This window comes from Thamnophis sirtalis, unplaced genomic scaffold (genome assembly GCF_051295495.1).
Source record: "Thamnophis sirtalis isolate CommonGarterSnake01/CBP01778 unplaced genomic scaffold, rThaSir2_p1.2 scaffold_14, whole genome shotgun sequence".
Taxonomy (NCBI): domain Eukaryota; kingdom Metazoa; phylum Chordata; class Lepidosauria; order Squamata; family Natricidae; genus Thamnophis; species Thamnophis sirtalis.
In genome coordinates this window covers 27,381,376-27,405,574 of record NW_028261394.1, presented here as the reverse complement: position 1 = coordinate 27,405,574, position 24,199 = coordinate 27,381,376, and the positions used below count along the sequence as shown (strand labels likewise).

General features: G+C 44.5%; 1 protein-coding gene across 1 annotated transcript in view; it reads left to right on the top strand.

Moving 5' to 3' along the window:
• The first annotated feature begins 661 nt into the window (after positions 1-661).
• Positions 662-24,199, top strand: part of CPNE2 (copine 2) — a 125,662-nt gene continuing 102,124 nt past the window's right edge. Inside the window, exon 1 of the mRNA XM_087729468.1 lies at positions 662-911. Coding sequence (XP_087585594.1) covers positions 905-911 — 7 coding nt within the window. The 5' untranslated portion in view covers positions 662-904. The remainder of the gene's footprint in view (positions 912-24,199) is intronic.

Below are 24,199 nucleotides of genomic sequence, written 5' to 3'. Positions count from 1 at the left end.
ACATTGCAGTCAGTGTGTCCTAGATAGTGTTTAGGCTAAATAGGCTGACTCAAGGAAGAAATGAGCTTCTAGGAACCTCTGGATAATTTCATAGGACAGTGTTTCTGAACCTTAACAACTATTTAAGGTGTGTGGACCTCAGCTCCCAGAATTCCCTGGCTGTCTGGGGGAATTCTGGAAGTTGAGGACCAGACATCTTAAAGTTCCCAAAATTGATATGCTAGGCCAGGGGTCGGCAACCGTAAACACTTCAAGAGCCATTTGGATCCCTTTCCCACAGAAAAGAAAAGAGCAGGAGCCACAAAACAGAGGTCAAAAAGCTCAAGAAATTGCGTGCTGGTGGATGTGCACATTCACAGTTGTGACACACATTTTGAGCGACAGGGAGCTGCAGCAGAGGGGTGAAAGAGCTGCATGTGGCTCCAGAGCAATCCCTGTGTTAGGCAATGCAGCTCTGTCAAATCAGGTTTGGCCCTCTCCAACTGGGAGGGCAGTCCTAGAGTGGCAAGACCAACAAAACAAACTATGGGGAAAGCCAAATATTTTTCCGCTGTCTCAAAGACGGGTGGAGAACTGAGCAGTGGTGACACTCCCTGCCTCCTAAAAATCTAAATAGAAATGATCTAAGACTTGGAAGGATGCCCTGAAGCTCTTGGGAAACCCTTCCACACTGAGTGAACGGAGCTGGACGACAGATTTCCCCAATAGGCAAAACAGGCTGAAACTACAGAAAGGAGCTGGATGCAAATCTGCATTGTCCACAAATTTGTATTTGTGCGGCTGCCCCTGTTTCCTTCTTCCTGTTCTTGAACGGGAGGGTGATAGGAGTGGGTTCCCAGACTGTCTGTTGTATCCTACGACATTCCTGGCTCGATTGGCTTTTTCTCATCCTGGAGGAATTCCCATGAAGTGTAAGTACCACTTTATAAGGCCTTAGTAAGACAACACTTGGAATATTGCATCTTGTTTTGGTTGCTACAATATAAAAAAAAAAGATGTGGAGAGAAGAGCAACAAAGAGGATTAGGGGACTGGAGACTAAAACATATGAAGAACGGTTGCAGGAACCGCATGTCTAGTTTAATGAAAAGGACTGGGTGTGTGTGTGATGACATGATAACATTGTTCCAATATTTGAGGGGCTACTAAAAAGAAGAAGTCAAGCTATTCTCCAAAGCACCAAAAAACAGGACAAGAATCAATGGATGGAAACTAATCCAGGAGAGACACAAGCTAGAACCAAGGAGAAACTTGCTGTCAGTTAGAACAATTAACCAGTAAAATGAATTGCCTCTAGAAGCTGTGGGCGCTGGAAGTTTTTAAGAAGAGATTGGGCAATCATTTGTCTGAAATGGTATAGTGTTTCCTGCCTGAGCAAGGGGTTGGACTAGAAGACCTCCAAGGCCCCCTCCAACTCTGTTATTGTGTTATTCAGTTCCTGTGAATAGACCTTGCCTTAAAATGTCCCACTTTGCCAACAGCTGAGCTGCAATGGTATTCTTACATATCTATCAAAAGGTGACTGGATTTAGACTTGTTTATCTACGGACAGCCAAGACCAATGGGTCAATTGAACAAATCACCCCAGAATTCTCACTCTAAGGATCCATATCCAGCCTCAGGTTATCTGTTCTGACCCCCCTCTGTACTGTGAGGCATGCCAACACAAGATTACTGCTAGACAATTTATTCACAGTAAATTAACACACCGACAAGACTTTGGCAGCAACCCAGACTTCCACAGATAAGAAATACAGACAAGAGCTTCTCCAGCTTTATTATATTAGTTGTGTCCTGCAAACAGCCTCCTCCCAAAATCTCTTCTTATATACTCTCTTGGGAGGAGCCTAATCACAACCACCTGGCCCCAATTATCTTCTGTATCTCCGTAGTTGCTGTTGGCGCTTATCTGCCCGTCTTTGCCTGGCGTCTGGGACTAACTCCCTTCGCTCCTCCCACTGCTCCAGGGCCTGACGTCCCTTTGGCTTTCACCGCTGCTCCATGCCTCAGGTGCCTCCTGGTGGCCAACCAGCCTCTCTGGTCCCTGCTCGGAATCTGAACTCTGTCCAGGGTCCTCCACATCTTTCAGAGCCGATTCATAGGGTCCCTCCCTATCAGAGTCTGTTTGCAGCTCCAACGGCTCCTGCTGGGCCACAACAATTATCCTACTTCAGACACGTTACACAAAGACCTTGCTCTCTGGTGAGACCATACTTGGAATCCTGCATCTAGTTTTGGTCACCACAATATAAAAAAGATGTTGAGATTCTAGAAAGAGTGCTGAGAAGAGCCACCAAGATGATTAGGGGACTGGAGGCTAAAGCATATGAAGAACTGGAACTGGGTTTGTGGCTGTTAAGTGATTCATGCCCATTTTTTTTTTGCCATGAATGTTAAGCAAATCATTGCAGTTGTTAAGTGAACCATGCGGTTGTTAAATTACAGGATCTCTTTTGGGGCCCTTCTACAAGGAAAGTCAGGGAGGGATCTGGATTTACTTAACGACTGCATGATTTAATTAATGGCTTTAGCAAAAAAAAGGTAGCAGAATTGGGCACGATTCACTTAACAATCGCCTTGCTTACCGATAGAAGTGCTTGTCCCAATTGCGGTTGTAAGCCAAGGACTGCCTGTACAAATGCTTCCCACTGAAGCCAACAGTTATTTTTGGGTGGGAACTTCTGGCATAGAGGTAGTCCTGGATTTATAACAGTTCATTTAGTGACCATTCAAAGTTACAATGGAACTGAAAAAAAAGTAACTTATGACCATTTTCCACCATTGCAACCTTTACAGCATCATGTAATCAAAATCCAGAGGCTTGGCAACAGGTTCACACTTATGACCGTTGCAGCGTCCTGAAGTCACGTGACCTCCTTTTACGACCTCCCAAGTCAGTGGGCAAGGCAGATTCACTGAACAACCAGGTTACTAACTTAACAACTGCAAGGCTTCACTTAACAACCGTGTCAAGGAAGGTCGTGAAATGGGGCCAAACTCACTTAACAAGAGAAAGCTTGGGCTCAGTTGTGGTCGTAAGTCGAGGACAACCTGTATAACATTCTTGGCCAGTGAAATGGCTTTGAAGCATTATAGAGAAGATGAGATCGATGTCCTGGTTAGCTGAGGTTTTCTTCCTCCAGCACAAGATTTACGCACTACGTTATGAAATTGAGATTGGATTTATTTGGAAGCAGAAGCTACATTCTTTATTAGAATGCTTATTGGTCACCACAGGGAAGAGATGTAGGTGTGTGTGTCTATATGTTTAATTCATTCCTAAAAGCCAGCTTTATTGTGTAAGTGCCAAATGTTCTCATTAGTTGTGCGCAAGCAATATCAGCGCAGAGTTTTCGAGCATCACTGATCAAATCCTGCATCGCCTTCCCCACCCCTAAAAAGCCTCCCTCTTAACCTGGGTTAAAAGAATGTCTTGTGGAATGGACGTTTTTGGAGAAAATGAAAGCGCTCACCCAAAGGCTAATAGAGACCGGAGCATTCTGGCTGGCTACATCCCATAATACCCAGCCTTTAGCAACTTTTACAAAGCAGGCTGGGAATTGCGGCAGCATGGATGCACTCCAGGTTCCCCCTATTAAAATCTGTCATTTTGTGGCAGCTGGTAAGGGGGTCTCCTCTGCTCACCCTGCCCTATGGAACGTGCCTCCATCAATAACCAAGGAAGAAAACTCCCAACTCCATTGTTCATGGAATTAAAAAGTACTTTTACTGGTTATGAAAAGAAAGCAGCGAAAGTAAAGCAAGATCTGAGCCAGAAAGGCGCAAAGAAGTACATATCAAATGTACCCCTCCCCACTCCCCTGGGGTTTTAGAAAGCCTTAAGACTTGGTTCAGATCCCAAATCTGGGGCTCATGTTTGAGTGGAGCTTTTAGTATATGGTTTCTTCTTATTGTCGTGGTCATAACAATAACTGCTGCTATTGTTTTGTGTTTTTAATAGGAAGGGAGGGTGAGAGGAAGGAGAGGAGAGGAGAAGAGAGAGGGATGAAGGAGACAGGGGAGGGGAGAGGGAGGGAGGAGAGGGGGCAGGAGGGGAGAGGGAGGAAGTGGAGAGGAGATGAGAGGGGAAAGGACCCTCTAGTTTCTCAAACTTGGTGACTTTAAGATGTGTGGACTTTTAACTCCCAGAATTCCACGGCCAGCCATGGAGAATTCTGGGAGTTAAAATCCACATGTCTTAAAGTTGCCAAGTTTGAGAAACCCTGCAATCCCTCTGTGTTACAATTTGGAGACTTGCAGCCCCAATGTGTTTGGGACGTTGGGTTAGGAAGGGGAAAGAAAGTTCATTTCATTTCCAGGTGAATTGATAATCTAAAAAAAAGGATTTGGTTATCAGTTCTATGACGCAGGCAAATTAAGAAAAACAAAAGAGAAAGGATCATAGGTTCCTAGATGCATAAAGGAGGAGGAGGAACATTAGATGAAAAGAATAATAAAAGATGTATAACTTGTGCTACATGAGGTTTTGCCTATAAAGAAAACTTCAGCCAAAATAATATTTACACACGTGATTTAAAAAAAATTATGTTACAGCAAAGTAAACAAGCTAAAGAAGCATTCATCCATTGCTATTTTCCTAAGATTTGGCAATTTATTTCAGGATAAAGTAACCATGTTGGTAAAGATTATCTTTGGGTCCCGTCTGACAGGATGATGGGAATTGTCGCTGATCCTTTCTGGAAGGTGCCAGATTGGGATGACAAATTTTTGGAAAAGCAGCTTTGCATATTTCCTTAACGTTTCATTCATATTCATGTTCAATTCAAATTTAACCTGCCTTGTCTGACAGGATTGTTTGTGGCACATTCACACCGCCAGCTGTACTGTGTCTGTTGATCTGACTCTTTTTCTGGATTCACATAATCCATAAAACCAGCAAAAAGATCCAAAAAAACCCACCCTAAATTTAAATTAACCAGGTTTAGCCTCGGTGCATGTAGCTAATCTACCTGGTAAACTGTATTGTATAACCTTCTTATCATTTCAGTGGTATGGTAACAGTTTCATACATTTTGAAAGAATTACGGGTAAATCCTCGACTTACAACCAAAATTGAGCCTGGCAATTACGTAAATCGTAAGTTTTGATGATTGTAGAGCAAAGACACCAAAACCTATTTTATGATCCATAAAAAAGGCAATATTTGTGGTCAAAGGCTGAGCTGCAAACCTTTTGCCTCTGAGTGTCTTTTGCAGACCCCCAGAACAGTAAGCTGGTCTCCTTTATTTAGCAAACTTTGTTTATTCAGCAAATTTATATAGCTGTACATCTCATGAAGCATTCCTCTGGGCTGCTTACTACCAACCTACAATTAAACACCATACAGCAACTGTTATAAAGCATGAAACAAATAAAAACCAGGATTGCAAGAAAGAAACCAGAACCTGAATACAAGGCAACCAACCTGCATCTCCTCATGGGGTCCCCAAAGGTGTTGAGAAAAGCATGTTTTTAAGGGCTTTTGGGGAGTTGAAGCTCCTCCAGTGATAAGTTGAATTCTGGGAGTTGAAGCCACATTTTTTTTCAAGTTGCCAAAACACCGGTGTCGTGAATTATTTGGTTCTGTTAGTGCAGGAGGAGGAAGCCCTTTTTGCAATCTGATTCCGTTCCCGTTATGTGGAGTTGCAAGAGTTTTGGGGTAGCCGAGGGCAACATTTTGAATTCTGAATATATTGCGAAGTGGTTGAGGGGGAAGCTTCAGGGACAAAATGGAGGCTTAAGGAGCCTGATGTTAAACCAGGACATTCCCAGGGGATGCCAAAAAGGTAAATTGGCCAACTATGATCAGGGGGGTTAGACTTAAACTGAAAAAAAAAATCAGTGGGAGCTTTCAGGCAATCTATTTTGTCCCTTACTTACTTACTTACTTGACGCCTCTTCACCCAACGTGGGTATAGGCGACTTCCATGGAAAGTTATGGCGATCCATGGAAGCTGTTTCGGCTGGATATACCCAAGGGGACGCCAGTCCCAAGGGTCGACAGAGCCCGATTGGTGGGAACAGGGGGCACCACGTGAAGGCCGGGTTGTCGTTTGATAGTTGAGAGGCTATATTTGGCGCATCAACTATCCTTGCCCCCCTTGTCCCTTAAAACCCCTCCAGACTCCACAGAGGAGGGAGGGAGAGAAGAGAGAGAGGGGGGAGGGAGGGAGGAAAGAAGGAGGGAAAGGAGAGGGAGGAAAAAAGTAGGAAAGAATGGGGAGGAAGGGAAGGGGAGAAGGAGAGGAGGAAGGAAGGCAGGAGGGTGGGAGAGAGGAAAGGAGGGAAGAAAGGAAATAAAAAGGGCAGGAAAAGGGAGCAAGTGTGGAAGGGAGGAAGGGGAGAGGATAGGGAAGAAGGAGGGAGGGAGGAAGGAAGGAAATTGTCTTTACTTACTTATCCAGGAAGATTCTGCAGCTTCCAATTGGTTGCTTGGGCTCATTTATATAGCCCAAAGTTCCAGGTTGTCCATTCCTGTCTTTCCCCAAACTGCAAGAGTATCTCCTGTCCAGAGGTGGTATACTGCAGGTTCGCCCTGATTCGCCCAACTGGTGCCGACTGGTAGTGCTGGTGGCAGGAGGCTCCACCCACCTGCCCAGATGTCATCACAGGCGTTCTGCACATGCGCAGAAGTGGCGCACACAAGCAAAGCAAGTGCGTGCACACTGCACACATGCGCTTCTGTTTCCAAACCGGTAGTGAAGCTAAGAGGAAACCATGACTGCTTCTGTCTTTCAGTAACTTTAAACGGGAGGAATGAAATTATCCAGCCCCATTGAGCTTCTTGAAATGGGTACTATCTGCAGAGCATGTAAACTGGGAGCCCCCAGTCGGCAACCAGGCTACAAAGTGATAGACGGTGAATTCAAGTCCCACCTTAACCAGCCAGCTGGGTGACTTTGCTGTCTCTCAGCCCAACCCACCTTACAGGGTGGTTGTTGTGGGGGGGAAAAGAGGTGGAGGAAGGTGTGCTGGATACTTTGCCACCTTAAATTATTTGTAAAAATAAGGTGGGGTAGAAATAAATTCGCTCCGGCCAACCTAGCAGTTTGAAAGCGTGCAAACGCAAGTAGATAAATAGGTACCACTTTGGTGGGGGAGGAAACAGAGATCCGTGATGTCATGCTGGAAAAGTCTTCACACAACGCTGTCTCAATGGCCTTGAAACAGAAATGAGTGTAGTTGTGAGATTCAGCCGGTTTGTACCAGTTTGGGCAAACCAGTAGCTCCGACGATCAGCTGGGGAGCGAATTGGTTTGCTCCGATGATCAGGTGGGTCCACCCTCCCCTGTGCTTTACTTACCTAAATCCTCTCAGCTTATTCGCATGGTAGAATGGATTGCTTCGCCTCAGCTGTGTTACTCTCCAGAAGTGACATGGAAGTTAAGTTTTGTTAAAACTCTATGCGCGTGTAAAGCAGGCAATCACCAAACCGGTTGTTAAACTGGCAGGATCCCACCACTGGATGACTGTCATGCTTACAATCGCCCATGACTAGCAGAGTACAATGAGTAGGGACAAACAAATAAATAAATTAACCCTGTGTGACCAGAGCCTCCTGAATAGCCTGGGCTCTTCGTTCCCCAATCATTTCTCAGTGATCGGCTGTACAAAAGTTCTCTCTTCTGGTAGTGGGATGGCGTGGCTTTTAGCGGGGTGATATGTGTCCCCCCCCATGCCATAGTAGTCCTGGGCAACACAGAGACACCCTGATTTCAGCTCCCCTTCTTGTTGGGCTGATGCCCAAGCCCCTTTGGACAATGTCTTCCAAAAACAAAAACACAAATCTGTACTTACCCATGTGGTGTGTTATTAGTAAAGTTGAAAACTCAGTGTTGTTGGCCGCAAGTGCTGATTACCTGCTATTGCTCTGCTACTCAGTGTTTCCACTGAGTAAGGTTTACTTTTCCTTAATTACATCTTTAAAACCATCCTGAAGCTTTTCTTCTATTTTTTGCCCTTTCCACACCTCACTCCGGAGTCGCTTATCTGTTTTCCAGAGCTCCTTACTAAGAGAGTTTGCTCTGTTGCAGGCTGAGAAAGGAAGCTCAGTGGTGCTTTTCTCACGGATAACTAATCTGGCTCTAAATCCTCCCCCCGCTGCCAGGAATATCTCCCCACCTCTTCACCCTCCGAAATGTGTTCCATCTTTAGCTTGCAAAAATCCATTGAGATTGACGGTGAGTAGTTGGTGTTTGTTTGATTCAGGACGTTGTCTCCACAACTTCTCCTTGCTGGTCTTGAACTCTGTAAAGTTATTTTCAACAGGTTCCTAGGCTTTTGAGTTCTGATCCTTATTGGGCACTCCAACCCTGGAAGTTGTTAAAAAATGATTGGACAAATGGGTAGGGTTTCCCGCCTGAGCAGGGGGTTGGACTAGAAGATCTCCAAGATCCCTGTGGTTCTGAAATCTACAAGGCTGGTCTTGAGCATAAAACAAGATATGTCTTTGTGGTTTAGGTTGGGTGTTTTTTTGAGTCTTGGGCTGGGGAAAAAAGGAGGCGTTTGGAGTTAAAGGTTTTCAGCATCTCCTTTTTTGAACTCTTGCTGATCGATCTCAAGCAGCCGGCTTAATACATTTGCCAGCTGCTGGGTGCGGAAGGGCGGTCAATCCTTAAATCTTAAAATAATTTTTGCTGAGTTTAATTATCGCACTCAGTGCTGTTTGCTCTGGCTAGCAACAGTTTTCAGGCTTTGGATTTCATACGAGAGCTGGTGATATAAATACGTTGCTGTTGAAGAAGCATTAGCTTGCTCATTTTAATTATCATTATTTGATTTAATTTTATCTTGCATCTGTTCAAGATGGTTCATTCCATCTTGTGGCATAAATTATTCGGCTGCTTTCCCCAGATCTGGCACCCCTTCAGCTGTGTTGGGCCACAACTTTTTCTCCAAGGTGGGGATGACAGGAGTTGTTGCGCAGCTTCCCAGAAGAGACCTGGTTGGGGACAACTGCACCTGGACATTTGAAATATAATATCCTAATGCAGATTGTCACTAATTGGATTTCATGAATGTGCTGGTTATGACTTCCATCAGCCTCTGGGGGAATAGAAGAACAGAAGCCTACTAAAATTGGAACATATTCAATGTCCAGCACATCTTTAGTTTTGTAGGCAGGCAGGCAAAATCTTGTACTGGACCAAATCTTGTTTGCACAGATAATGCTCTTCCCTGCCCCCAAGGTGCTTTTTTCAAGAGGCAACTGGACCTTCTTTGAGGATGTTTTGCTTCTCACCCAAGAAACTTCTTCAGCTCTGACTGGATGGTGGGGAATGGAAGGATTTTTATTCCTTGCAGACAGCTGGTCATTTGCATCCTTTGAGAGGGTCATTGAAGCACTTAGAAGTTTATCTATGTCCTCAAAGTCACCTGATTGGTGTTCCTGTAGTCTGCAATTCCCTCCCCCCTCTGGAAATCCCTTCCTACTCCCACACCATCAAAGGGTGTCCATCCCAAATTGTGTAGCTAAAAGTTTGTAGAGATTCTCAGTCCTCCAGGTCCTGGTTGTCCCAAAGGTGCTTTTTTCAAGAGGCAATTGGACTTTCTTGCTGTTCTTTGAGGATGTTTTGCTTCTCACCCAAGAAGCTTCTTCAGCTCTGACTGGATGGTGGGGAAGGGAAGACTGTGTCTACAACTCAGTCCTTTCAGCACTTCCAAGAAGGCTCCACACCCGTTTGCACCACTCAGGTGACCCTCAGGACACAGGCAAATCCCCAAGTGGCCTCAAGGACCCTCTAAAAGGATGCAAATGACCAGCTGTCTGCAAGGAGTATAAATCCTTCCATTCCCCACCATCCAGTCAGAGCTGAAGAAGCTTCTTGGATGAGAAGCAAAACATCTTCAAAGAAAAACAAGAAAAGTCCAGTTTCCTTTTGAAAAAACATCTCTGGGACAACCATGATCCGGATGACTGAGAATCCCCATAGACATTTGCTCTTCCTTGCATTTCTCTAAGTGGGTGCTGGACTTAATTTTAATCTTAGGCTTCAGTTTGGTTTTGCCTGGGGATGTGAACTGAATCTGGCTGGTTGGTTTATAAGCCCATACCTGCAAATGGTTAAATCAGGGCAGGCAGCCCTCGCTTAGCGACTGGCCACTTAACAGAATCTAACAGAATAACAGAGTTGGAAGGGACCTTGTAGGTCATCTAGTCCAACCCCCTGCCCAAGCATTTCTGACAGATGGCAGTCCTGTCTCTTCTTGAAAGCCTCCAGTGATGAAGCTTCTCCAACTTCTGAAGGCAACATCTGTTCCATTGATTGCTCTTGCTGTCAGGAAATTCCTCCTTATTTCCAGGTTGAATCTGTCCTTGATCTGCTTCCATCCATTATTCCTTGTCTGGCCTTCAAAGGTGCTTTGGAAAATAGCTTGACCCCTTCCTCTCTGGGGCAGCCCCTCAAATATTGGAAGGCTGCCATCCTGTCTCCCCTGGTCCTTCTCTTCCCTAGACTAGACTTAGCAACTCATGGCCACAGAGATGTCTTCGGAAAGCGCTGGCGCTTCGACTTAGAAACAGAGATGAACACCACCCCCTAGAGTCGGGAATGACTAGCACATATGTGCGAGGGGAACTTTTACAGTGTTTTTTTTTTTTTACAACAACAAATGTTTACAAACTTTCTTGCTGGAAATTAGTCTTTGTAGCCAGTTTCTGACCAAAAAGAACTCATGAGAATGCTCTAACTTGCTTAATAACTGAGGTATTTGCCTAACGACCATTGAAAAACAAATATTGGGTCAGCGATGTGAGGGCCTCAACCTACAATTGTCATGACTTATGATGGAAACGCCTGGCTCCATTACAGTTGTAAACTGAGGACTACCTGAAGGGTCCTCTGGGGTCTCTGAACTTGATTGTTTTGTTGCAGACATTTCATGGCTCAGCTTGGTAACATCATCAGTGTTAGTCTTGGAGGAAGTGATGGAATGCGCCTGCAGGCAAAAAATTTCCATTTACATGCTTTTTGAAGCGTTTGGTGCCCGTGTGTAATTCCAAAAAAGGAGAATATTTGTAGCTCATGGTTGAAATGAGGGGTCCTTGGTGCTCTCTGAGCTTGGTATTTTTCTTGCAGACATTTCATACCCAACTAGGTAACATGATCAGTGAGAGGACTACCTGTAAAACTGCGTTGTACAAAGACTATCTGGTGTAACTTTGTCAAAATGGGAAATGGTGGCAGAGCTCTACTTGATAGGAAAAAGGCTTCTGGGTTCAGATCTTTTATGTATGTGTGTGTGTGTGTGTGTGTGTGTGTGTATATATATATATATATATATATATATATATATATATATATATATATACACACACACACACACACACACACACACACATACATACATACATACATACACACACACACACATATACATACATACATATACATACATACATACATACATACATACATACATACATATGTATGTATATACAAAGTTTTTTATTTTATTTTTGTTGCATAATAAAAAAATATTTTGTGAACAAAGTGTGGTCCGGGTTTCCCTTTTAACATTTCCACAAACACATTATTCATTTTACATTATATATCCAATTTTAGCTGTATTACTTATATTTTCCAAGTTCTATTTTTTTACATATATAAACAATATCATTTCCCCTCTTCTCCCTAAAAATAAATCAACTTATCATTTCCTTTCCATTTATTTTCTTTTAGTGACGTATGTCTTTCAAGTTCAATTTTTTTATATAGTAAACATGTGACATCATTAAACTTTTAAAAGTATTAATATAGCTCACACATATCCTAATTAGATACGTACTGTTACCATGGGTACAATATTTCTTTTCATTCTACTAGTTTGTATCATTCTATTAATCTCCTAGTCCTAGATTTTCTTTTCTCTTTTTCTTCTTTCTATATGTCTTACATCTTTTCTTTTGAATTTTTAGTTATTGCTTTTCGATAGTTTGTTTGAATATCTCTCCCGCAAGTTTCTCTTTTCCATCTTTCATTATTTCTCCCTGTCTCTCTCTGGGTTCAGATCTTGAGGACCTGTGGGAGTTAAAGTGGCTAATCCTACAATAGGTGGACCAAAGCCTGATGAGTAGGAGGACAAAGGTATCACCTTCCTATATATGCCAGGCAGGGGTGGGTTCCTGCCAGTTCTAACCTCTTCTATAGAAGAGGTTCCACAAATCTACCATGCCGTTTAGAACCAGTTCCAGCTCCCTCCCCACCCCCAATCCACACATCATCAAGATGAAGAGTGAGAGGAGGAATTCTGGGAGTTGAAGTCCACAAGTTTGAACACCCCTGGGGGGGGGTTTCTAAAGGGTTAGGGGTGCGAGGGTCTTGTAACTTGACAGCTTTAAGACTTGCACACTTCAATGCCAAAGTTTCTGAGTCAACATTTTGGTTGCTAAGCAAGAGCGTTGTTAAGTGAGTTTCACCACATTTTACAAGTTGGCCATGCCAACCCAGTCACATGGCTGGCAAGCCACTCTCACCCAGTCACATGGCCTGCAATCCACTCCCACAAAGCAGGCCACACCTACAGAAGAGGTTCTAAAATTTTTTGAAACCCACCACTGATGCCAGAGATGCTTTTTAAAAGTCTTCTGAGCAGGGGTGAAATCCAGCAGGTTCTGACAGGTTCTGGGGAACCAGTAGCGGAAATTTTGAGTAGTTCAGAGAACCGGCAAATACCACTTCTGGCTGGCCCCAGAGTGGGGTGGGAGTGGGGATTTTGCAGTATCCTTCCCCTGCCACGCCCACCAAGCCTCTCCCACCACGCCCACAGAACTGGTAGTAAAAATAAATGAATTTCACCACTGCTTCTGAGGGTTGGTGCCCACTGGGAAAACCTTCTGTGGTAGATATTTGTATCCACGAACCAGATTGCATGTCAAAAGAGGGGGTTCTGCACCCCTAATAAGCAAGCCCAATCCATCAAGCAACACCCCCACCAACTTCAATAAGATATTTACACTGCACTGGTGAGATGCACTCAGAATTGTGCACCGAGTTCTGGTTACCACAATGCAAAAAAAAAAATTGTTGTGATGCTGGAAAGTGTACAGAGAAGATCAACAAAGATGATGAGGGGCCATGTTACAAGGCATGTACCAAAGGGATGGGGTTTGGGTGCAAGGGCACACTCCTGCCGATGCCCCTGGACAGCCCTCCTCTAAATAATAAATATGATTTTTTTTTACTTTGGACTCAGAATATATACCGTGTCTTTCGAACTATAAGATGCGATTTGCAGCTAATGTTTTTCCTCCTCTAAAACTAATGTGCGTCTTACAGTCTGGAGCGTCTTATAGTCCAAAAATTACAGTACCTGCCTGGAGCTAGCAAGGTGTAGAACATCTTGAAAACTCCAAATTTATTTTAGCAAAGTTATGTAGCTGTTCATCTTATTATTTAGGGGACATAGCAATAGCAGTTAGACTTATATACCGCTTCATAGGGCTTTCAGCCCTCTCTAAGCGGTTTACAGAGTCAGCATATTGCCCCCACAGTCTGGGTCCTCATTTCACCCACCTCGGAAGGATGGAAGGCTGAGTCAACCTTGAGCCGGTGAGATTAGAACCGCTGAACTGCAGATAACAGTCAGCTGAAGTGGCCTGCAGTACTGCACCCTAACCACTGCGCCACCTTGACATCCCTCCTCTAAACAGTGACTAGGACTTGTTTTGACTTTGGACTCCGGACACAGAGCTCTGCCTGGAGCTAGCAGGTGGAGAACATCTTTTTCATTATTTGTTTATTTTCATCAAGCATGTATTAGATAGCAGATATAAGTGTAAACATCATTTTGGATACATGAAATGGATACGAATAAAAAGGAACATTAGGACAGGGATGGAAGGTATGTTGGTGTGCTTATGCACGCCCCCTTACAAACCTCTTAGGAATGGGGTGAGGTCAACAGTAGACAGTTTGAGGTTAAAGTTTTGGAGGGAAGAAGCCAGAGAGTCAGGTAGAGCATTCCAGGTGCTGACCATTCTGTTGCTGAAGTCCAATTTTCTGCAATCGAGTTTGGAGCGGTTTACCTTGAGTTTGTATCTATTGTGTGCTCGTGTATTGTTGCTGTTGAAGCTGAAGTACTCATTGACAGGTAGGAAATTGTAGCAGATAATTTTATGTACTATGCTCAGGTCAGACCATAGGGGGCGTAGTTCTAAGCTGTCTAAGCCCAAAATTTCAAGTCTGGTGGCATAAGGGATTCTGTTGTGACCAGAGGAATGGAGGACTCTTCTTGTGAAAGATCTCTCCACTTGTTTCGATTGTATTAATGTCCGATATGCAGTGCGGGTTCCAGACAGATGAGCTGTATTCGAGAATTGGTCTAGCAAAGGTTTTGTATGCTCTGGTTTGCAGTACAGTTTTACCGGAGAAGAAGCTTTGCAAGATTAGGTTAACCACTCTTAATGCCTTTTTGGCAATGCTGTTGCAGTGAGCGCTGGCACTTGGATCATTTGAGATGAGGACTCCCAGGTGCTTGATAGAGTGAGGGTCATCTATGAGGTTGTGCCCACCCTTCGTCAAACCTCTTCTCCTCCGTCGTCTGCCAGGCTCAGTGCCCTACTGTCTCCCAACAATTCTTTGCATTAGGAGTCCCTGCCAGCTTGGCAAACTCCCTCTAACTGTTCTGTTCGTAAGGAGGAAGAGTGCCACTCCCCCCCACCTCCTCTCAGTATCTTTCTCTTGGCAGAACAAGGGGAGGGACAGGCTGTTGGTGAGTCCTGCTACATGTGTGACTAATACAGAGACGAACAGACGAGCTGCAAATCTGTTATTACAACCAGGTGCAAGCTGGCAGACCCCCCAGGCTGCCATGGGAAAATTCGGGGTTGGGGAAAGACAATCCTTGTAGCATCTTTTTAAGGCACCCCACCCCTGAGAGCTCGTTGATCAGAAGGGTCGACAGTTCGGCGGTTCGAATCCCAAGCGCCGCGTAATGGAGTGAACTCCGGTTACTTGTCCCAGCTTCTGCCAACCTAGCAGTTCGAGAGCAAGTGAAAAATGCAAGTAGAAAAATAGGGACCACCTTTGGTGGGAAGGTAACAGTCTTCCGTGCATCTTCGGCGCTGAGTCATGTCAGCCGCATGAGCACAGAGATGTCTTTGGACACTGCTCGCTCTTTGGCTTTGAAACAGAGATGAGCACCACCCCCTAGAGTCAGAAACGATTAGCACATATGTGCAAGGGGAACCTTTACCTTTTTTAGCCTCTTGAAGAAGGAGCTGATGGGAAATTTCATAGATAGCCCCCCCTCCTCTTCCAACCCTTCTAGCCAGGGGTGGGCAGGTACTACTTCCAGTTCACTCGTGTGCGCGCCATGTGCATGCACAATGCAATTAAAATTGTTCTACGCGTGCGCAGAACTGAAGAACAAGAACTGGAGAATGGGTTCAGGGGCGTGGCAGGCCTGGGTCGCTGCCGGTTCTAGTGACCCAAGTCGCCAAACCACTACCATTTTGGCCGAACCGGTCTGAACTGGTAGAAAACCACCACTGCTTCTAGCACTGATGATGTTACCTCGTTTGGGTGATGAAACATCTGCAAGGAAACAGCCAAGCTCAGAAAGCACCCAGGACCCCTAATTAGCCCATCTTTTTGATCTGAAAGGGTTTACTTTTCAGGGGTCCCAGAGTCCCTTTTGCGACCTTCTGACAAGCCAAGTCAGAAGGGGAAGCCAGATTCACTTAACAACCGTGTGACTAACTTAACAACCGCAATGATTCACTTAACAATCGTGGCAAGAAAGATCGTAAAATTGGGGCCAAGTTCACTTCATAAATGCTTCACTTAGCAGCGCCAATTTTGAGATCAATGGTGGCCATAAATCGAGGACTACCTGTAGCTGTTAAGTTAGTCGCATGTTTGTTAAGTGACTCGGGCTTCCCCATTGACTTTGCTTGTCAGAAGATCGCAAAAGGGATCACATCACCCCGGGACACTTCAACCGTCATAAATGTGAATCAGCTGCCCATTGTCCGAAGTTTGATCAGGGGATCACAGAGATGCTGCAACATGTGTCATAAGTGTGAAAAACAGTCATAAATCACTTTTTTCAGTGTTGTTGTAACTCAGAACAGTCAGAAGCTGAGGATTACCTGTGTACAATGCCTCTTTTTTACATTCTTCTGAATATTAACAAGGTCCTGAGAATCTTGCATTAATTCATTTGGTCAATGCCAGGGCTGTCAACCTCCCGGTTGGTGGGCTGGATGCATCATGTGCTGGCCACGCCCATGTCCAGTTTAGCAAGGGGGGGGGGAGTCCAGATACATCACGTGATGCCACCTTGAAAGAAGTTTGACACCTCTGGTCTATGCCATCTTGTTTACCCATCTCAATTACAAATTGGGGAATTACAAATCTTACAAAAAAATGTACATTTCTTCATGGTGAGAACCAGGAATTTTCTCCTTATTTCTAGGTTGAATCTTTCCTTGATCAGTTTCCATCCATTATTCCTTGTCTGGTCTTCAGGTGCCTTGGAAAACAGGTGGACCCCCTCAGATATTGGAAGACTGATATTAGATTAGTGAAGTCAAGAAACAATGGATGGAAACTAATCAAGGAGAGAAGCAACCTAGAATTAAGGAAGAAACTTCCTAACAGTGCGGACAATTAACCAATGGAACAGAAGTTGCCTTCAGAAATTGTGGGTGCTCCATCAGTGGAGGCTTTTAAGAAGAAATTGGATGATCACTTGTCTGGAATGGTAGAGGGTCTCCTGCTTGAGCAGGGGGTTGGACTAGAAGACCTCCAAGGTCCCTTCCAACTCTCTTATTCTGTTAAGACCCAGACTGGCCTTCTAAAGGAGGAGGAGCTTACCTGAAAGAGCATGATTCTTAGGATGTAGACAGATTTAAAGCTTTGCAGGTTGCTCTGATTTTTATCAGAACCCTATGGCCACCTTAAAGGAGATAAATCAGCTTCCTCTTACTGGGCCCCCTTTAAATATGTTACATTTAATTTGCATCAATGAATATGCTGGCTGGACTGTATGGGTGTAAAATTCCAACGTAGCTAGATGGTTTAGATTGAGGAAAGCTGAATTAGATGCCAAAAAAAAAAATTGCAGTGGGAGTGAAGCCAATTATCCTCCTGCAACTTTTGAGCTACAGCCTTAGATGAAGAGCAGATGGGAAGCTGATTCTGAGCGACTGCAAAGCAGGGGAGCTGATGATGCAGCTCTGAAATTTTTCTGTCTATTGCAGAAAGTGCTCAACCTTTCATTTAGTGACTGTTCAAAGTTACAATAGTACCATTGTGGCCTGTCGGCCTCTGGCCCCTGCAGCAGCCGAATCACAGAAGGAGGAGGAGGAGGCATAAGAATCAGGGTCAGCATCAAGGCAACCTGGGAGCTCTGAGGGGGAAGAGGGAGTAGAGCTGGCAGAGAGAGAGGGAGGGAGGGAGGGAGGGAGGGAGGGAGGGAGGGAGAGAGAGAGAGAGAGAGAGAGAGAGAGAGAGAGAGAGAGAGAGAGAGAGAGAGAGAGAGAGAGAGATGAAGCCTGGGCCGGCCATCAGCCCTCAGATGGAGAGTCAAGATCTCCCAGGTCTGACGGTGGCTGATGAAGAAGAAGAGGAACAGCGGGGTCCAGTGCCTGATGTGCAGATGTACAGAAGGCAGAGGAGAGGAGAGCAGTGGAAATCTATGGGCTGATCTTTGGAATGGAAGAGCTACACCACTGCTAGCGAAGCCGCACCCTAGCTCTGGGGATCAAAGGCAGCGGGCAGAGATGAATAGGTGTGACATACAACTATTCATCTCCCTGCTGGATGGACTTGATAGCCTACGGTGAGAGATAAACTTTTTGCTGGGGCTGCTGGCGCTCCTAATAAAGGAATCTTTGAGTTCACTTCAGCGGGTTGGTTGTGTTTGGGGAGCTGGGTCAGAAAAAATAATCTTGGGAGACAGAAGAAAGAGAAAACAATCTGATAAGAGAAACCTGAGTCCAAATCAGAAAAGTAATCTGTGAAAGCTCTCAGAAGGGACCCTCACACTTAACGACTGTTGCAGCATCCCCATGGTGATCAAAATTAGGTTGCTTGGCAACTGGGATGTATTTATGATTGTTGCAGTATTCTGGGGTCACGTATTAACTTTTTGCAGCCTTCTGACAAGCCAAGTCAATGAGGAAGGCAGATTCACTTAACAACCGGGTTACTTAAGAACTGCAACAATTCACTTAACAACTGTGGCAAGAAAGATCATAAAATGAGGTAGGACTCTCTTAACAAATGTCTCACATAGAAACACAAATTTTGGGCTCAATTGTAGTCGTTGGTCGAGGACTGCCTGTACTGTTGAAACAAAGAGGAGTAAGGATGAGAAAATGAATATATAAAGAGCCCAGGGAGTTGTGTTTGCGTCACCAGGTTTTGTCATCAATGGTGACAAAATGGAACTTTGACGAAAGATGGGAAATGGAGAATTTTTGCAAGAGCCGGCAGAAAAGGGGCAGGTAGCATTGTGGTAATTGCAATGTTTTGATTTCTTAAAAACCGTCATGCATCTGAGTGTCCTTCTTCCCACTCTGTTACAGGGAATGAAAGCCAGTAAAAAACCTGGTGGAAAGAGGGAATTGTAGAATTGTTTGGGATGAAGGCAGAAGAGGAAGAGTCAAGAACGGATACGGGCAGCAGGGAGGTGGATGTTGTGGGTGCGCTTTGGTTATGTAGACCGAGTCAGGTTAGAATTGCAAAAGAAAAGATGTGAATGAAAAAAGGGAAATGGCGAAGGGGAAGCAGAAGTCGAAGAAGGCTGTTGGGATGAATGGCGCTGATGAGATCCTACAAGTGAGGACAACTGTGGTGGCTTAATGCAGTGGTCTCCAACCTTGGCAACTTTAAGACCTGTGGACTTCAATTCCCAGAGTTCCTCAGCCAGCTGAAAAACTCTGGGAATTGAAGTCCACAAGTCTTAAAGTTGCCAAGGTTGGAGACCACTGCCTTAATGGACTTCAACTCCCAGAATTCTCTTCTCCTCTTCTCCCCGCCCCTCCAGAGGTGGTATTCAGCAGGTTCTGACCAGTTCTGGAGAACCAGTAGTGGAAACCTTGAGTAGTTCAGAGGACTACTAATTTACTAAGGTAAATATCACCTCCGACTGGCCCCGCCCCTATCTATTCTCTGCCTCCTGAGTCCCAGCTGATCGAGAGGAAATGGGGATTTGGCAGTATCCTTCCCCTGGCGTGGGGTGGGAATGGAGATGGCACAGTATCCTTCCCCTGCTACGCCCACCAAGCCACACCCATAGAACCGGTAGTAAAAAAATTTGAATCCCACCACTGCTCCCCCCCCCTTCTCCTCTCCTCTCCTCTCCCCTTTGACCACTTGGGAGGAAATAAAACAAGGAGGAAGAAAACTGGTCAGGGGGTTTCAACTTCTTTGCCAAGGCCCCAATCTTCATTTGGATCAACGAAGATTTTCCTTTTGTTTTTGTCAGAATATTCATGAACCGGAATAGGACATAGCAACAGGTCAGCCACTGGGGAGTGGCTGGAATAGGACATGGTAGCAAGGTCAGCCAATGTATATGCATGGCAACTGGGTCAGCCAGTGGGAACTATTTGGTGGCTGAGAGCCCTGCCAGACAGCTGGGAGCCTGGGCATGGCTTACCTATGTAGCTCTGAGTCTGTGCAAGAGAACTAATCTGTTGAGGATTGAAACTGAAACTAGACTGCTGAACTAAAACTGCTTCTCTCCTCTGCCTGTGTTTTTTGCCTGTAACTCTCTACCACATTGGAAGAATCAGCTATTGGTATTGTACATTTAAAGGTTCCCCTTGCACATACAGCATGTGCTAGTTGTTCCCGACTCTAGGGGGTGGTGCTCATCTCCATTTCAAAGCCAAAGAGCGAGCACTGTCCAAAGACATCTCCGTGCTCATGCGGCCAGCATGACTCAGCGCCAAAGGTGCACGGAACACTGTTAACTTCCCACCAAAGGTGGTCCCTATTTTTCTACTTGCATTTTTACATGCTTTCGAACTGCTAGGTTGGCAGAAGTTGGGACAAGTAACAGGAGCTCACACCATTATGTGGCTCTAGGGATTCGAACTGCCAAACTGCCAACCTTTCTGATCGACAAGCGTCTTAGCCACTGAGCCACCGCATCCCTAGTGTACATTTACTCGTGTGTTAATATGTATATAAATAAGTTAATGAATCCTGCTGAATCAGTTAATCTGTGTGTGCTTTCTAAATTTGATTTTTGCAACAAACTCTGACAGTTTTCCCAAACAATCCAGGAAAAGAATAAGGCAGATGGAATCTACCTCCCAGACTCCTTCATAGTGTGGGATATCCAGCAAGAGAGTGTCTCTCTGTTTGATGTGAGCAACTCTGCTCATTTTTGCCTGCTCATGAGGACTAAAGTTTAACTGATCCCCTGGGGAATCAGTAACTGGATTGTCCAACCACAGACCACAAATTCTCCTTGCCATGGGAGCAGGAAGCCAGCACAAGAAACTTTGCTGATCTTTCTGGATTTCTCATCACAATTCTTTGGCTAAGGAATAAGCATAATCCCTTCTTGTTCTTGCTGCAAAAACACAAACAAATTAAGCTGCTACCAAAACTGTTTTCTGGACTTTGAACTAGACATGACACCACCACCCCTCAAACAACTAGAAGTAAGTTATGCATCTGTCAATGTTCAGACACATGTAACACCTGTTGGAGTTACCAACAAAGTTTATTTATTTGGGTATTTGTATCCTACCTTTTTGAGGGATGCGGTGGTTCAGTGGCTAAGACGCTCAGCTTGTCGATCAGAAAGGTCAGCAGTTTGGTGGTTCGAATCCCTAGTGGCGCATAATGGAGTGAGCTTCCATTGCTTGTCCCAGCTTCTGCCAACCTAGCAGTTCGAAAGTACATAAAAATGTGAAAAGGGGGCCACTTTCGGTGGAAAGGTAACAGCGTTCCGTGTGCCTTCGGCATTGAGTCATGCTGGCCACATGACCACGGAGACGTCTTTGGACAGCGCTGGCTCTTCGGCTTTGAAATGGAGATGAGCATCGCCCCCTAGAGTCGGGGACGGCTAGCACGTATGCGTGAGGGAAACCTTTACCTTTATCCTATCTTTAATACTGGAACATGGGAGTTAGCTTGAGCTACTGTGATCAACACAATTCATGTGGAACTGTTGTGAGTGTAGACTTGTTCATTCAGATTGTGGTTGGACCACACCCGAGTGTGGAGAACATACCTTATGAATAGAAGTTGCTTGTATTGTGGAACAAATAATTATTGGATGACTCAGGCCCTGGAAAAACACTGTTTTATCATTATTTCTCGGGCTCCTTTGATGAGCAAAATGATTTTCCAAGAGTCTGTCAAGGAAGCAGGTACTCTTTGACTTAACGGACCACACTTCTGGTGGAAAACTGGCCCACAACAAACAAGGGGTTCATTTAACGACTGCCAGATTCATTTAAAGGTTGCTGCATTTTTTTTATAAAATCAGGTTATGTGATGTGATGACCCACTTTATGAATAGAATAGGAATAGAAATAGAATAGAATAGAAAGAACAGAAAGAATAATGAAATTAGAATAGAAATAGAATAGAATTAGAATTAGGAGTAGAGGAGAGTAGAGTAAAATAGAATCTGGAAGGGACCTTGGAGGTCTTCTAGTCCAGCCCCCTACTCAAGCAGGAGAACCTATACCATCTCAAACAAATGGTTGTCTAGTCTCTTCTTGAAAGCTTCCAGTGATGGAGCGACTACGATTTCTGGAGGCAAGTTGTTCCACTGATTAATTGTCCTCACTGTTAAGAAGTTTCCTAACTTATGACTGTAATTGCCAGGTTCAATTACTGCAGTAACTCTAGGGCTATCTGTAAAAGAAGACTCAGATTAAGACAAAGGAAGTTTAGCGTATTCTAAAAATGCAGCTGCCAAATATTAATACATGCCAGAGGCTTGTTAGTTGGGGGTGATGAGCATTGTCGGTCAGTACACCTGGGAGGCAGGCAATTGGGTTGTCAGAATAGAGCTGGAAGGGATCCTGGAGGTCTTCTAGTCCAACCCCCTGCTTAAGCAAGAGACCCTATACAATTTGAGACAAGGGATTGTCCAGTCTTTTCTTAAAGACCTGCAGTGATGAAGCACCCACAATTTCTGGAGGCGAGTTGTTCCACTGATTCATTGTCCTCACTGTTAGGAAGTTTCTCCTTAGTTCTAAGTTGCTTCTCTCCTGGATTAATGTCCATCCATTGTTTCTTGTCTTGCCTTCTGGTGCTTTGGAGAGTAATTTGACCTTCTCCTCTTTGGGGCAGCCCCTCAAAACTGGAACACTGCTATCATGTCACCCCTGGTCCTTCTTCTCCTCTAGACTAACCATACCCAAATCCTGCAAACGGGTGGAAGGTACTCAGACACACATGCAATCTCCATACACACGTGCAAACTTAAACTCTTTCCTGCCATTTGGAAAGATAAGAGCTTGTGCCAACACGGCTGTTTCTGAATTTGTCTTTGGTGTGGAAAAAGAAGCAAGGTGATATAAATAGAATAAAGCCTGCTTATTTTAAGGTTTAGTTGCATGGAAAGTGTAATTTGTTTTTTTTTAAAAAGCTAAGTAGAAGTCACTGCATACCTGTCTGGAATTTTAGTCTTTAAAGAGCCTGTGGAAACTTCGTCTTCTAGGTTTGTCTCCCTGGGGGGGGGAGTGGATAAGGATTAAGTGTGTGGTTGGTGACATCAACACTTTTTCCCTTATGTAACTTTGACTCTCCAGTTCGTGTTTGCTTATTAACAAAACCAAGACGCTCTTCCAGATGGAAAAAAAAATGGCTTGCAAAAGTCCAGATTAGGGTCTGGCAGACCAAAATAGCTACCTGTGTTCAGGTTGCCACGAAACTTTGCACTTCCTGGTCCCTCCCCTCTTCCCCAGCATATATAAGTGACCAGCATATATAAGTGACGGATCTTGCAAAATGGTTTGAATAAGGGGGGAAAAAGCCTGAAAGAGGCAAAGGCTGGGCTCGACAGAATTCAATACAATTTGCTCTCACTAGTAATGTGGGTTTGCATGCTACGCAAATCACACAGTGCAAAATGAAGTAGTCAGTTTAGGGTTCAGTGTGCCGCACACTGTGCATCCAGAGGTGGTGAATAGGATATTGGAAGAGTATATTATACCAGTTTGGTCTGAAGCTGAAGGCGGCAGATTAGAAAATAAGAGGCCACGAGTTCAAGTTCTGCCTTAGGCATGAAAGCCAGCTGGGTGAGTTGGGACTAATCACCAGGAGACTCTGAGTTCTAGTCTCCCCTTAACCATGAAAGCCGCCTGGGTGACTTTGGGCTAATTCCTAGGAGATTGTGAACTTTGGACTAATTCCTAGGAGATTGTGAGTTCAAGTCTCACTTTAACCATGAAAGCCGCCTGGGTGACTTTGGACTAATTCCTAGGAGATTGTGAGCTTTGGCCTAATTACTAGGTGATTGTGAATTCTAGTCTCACTTTAACCATGAAAGCCGTCTGGGTGACTTTGGGCTAATTCCTAGGGGATTGTGAGTTCTAGTCCCACTTTAACCATGAAAGCTGGCTGGGAGAGTTTGGGCTAATCGCTAGGAGATTGTGAGTTCTAGTCTCACTTTAGGTATAAAAGCCTTCTGGGTGACTTTGGGCTAATTCCTAAAAGATTGTGAGTTCTAGTCTCACTTTAACCACGAAAGCCGGCTGGGTAACTTTGGGCTAATCGCTAGGAAATTGTGAATTCTAGTCTCACTTTAGGTATTAAAGCTGGCTGGGTAACTTTGTGCCAGTTCCTCTCTCACAGCCCAATCCACCCTACAGAGTTGTTGTTGTGGGGAAACTAAGAGGGGGAAGACGTGTTGATATTGAATTATTTGTAAAAATAATAAAGGAGGAATATAATTTAAAAAATACTGGGTAACATGGTAATATTTGCTTGTTATTAATGATATTATATATTTTGCCCTGTGCTTTTTTTCAAACTTAAATGCCATGATCTTAAGACTGTAGTCATAAACACAGGTATTTGGTGGACAAGACCTCCTCAATACATAGGTAGTTCTCGACTTACAACCAGTGGCTTAGTGACTGTTCCAAGTTACAACTGACCATCATCCTCAATGGACTTACAACCTGGTTTCAGAGTTCTGACATTACCTTCCTCTGTGGTCACATGACTGCATTTTGAGTGTTCAGCAACCAATCCACATTTGTGGCCATTTGC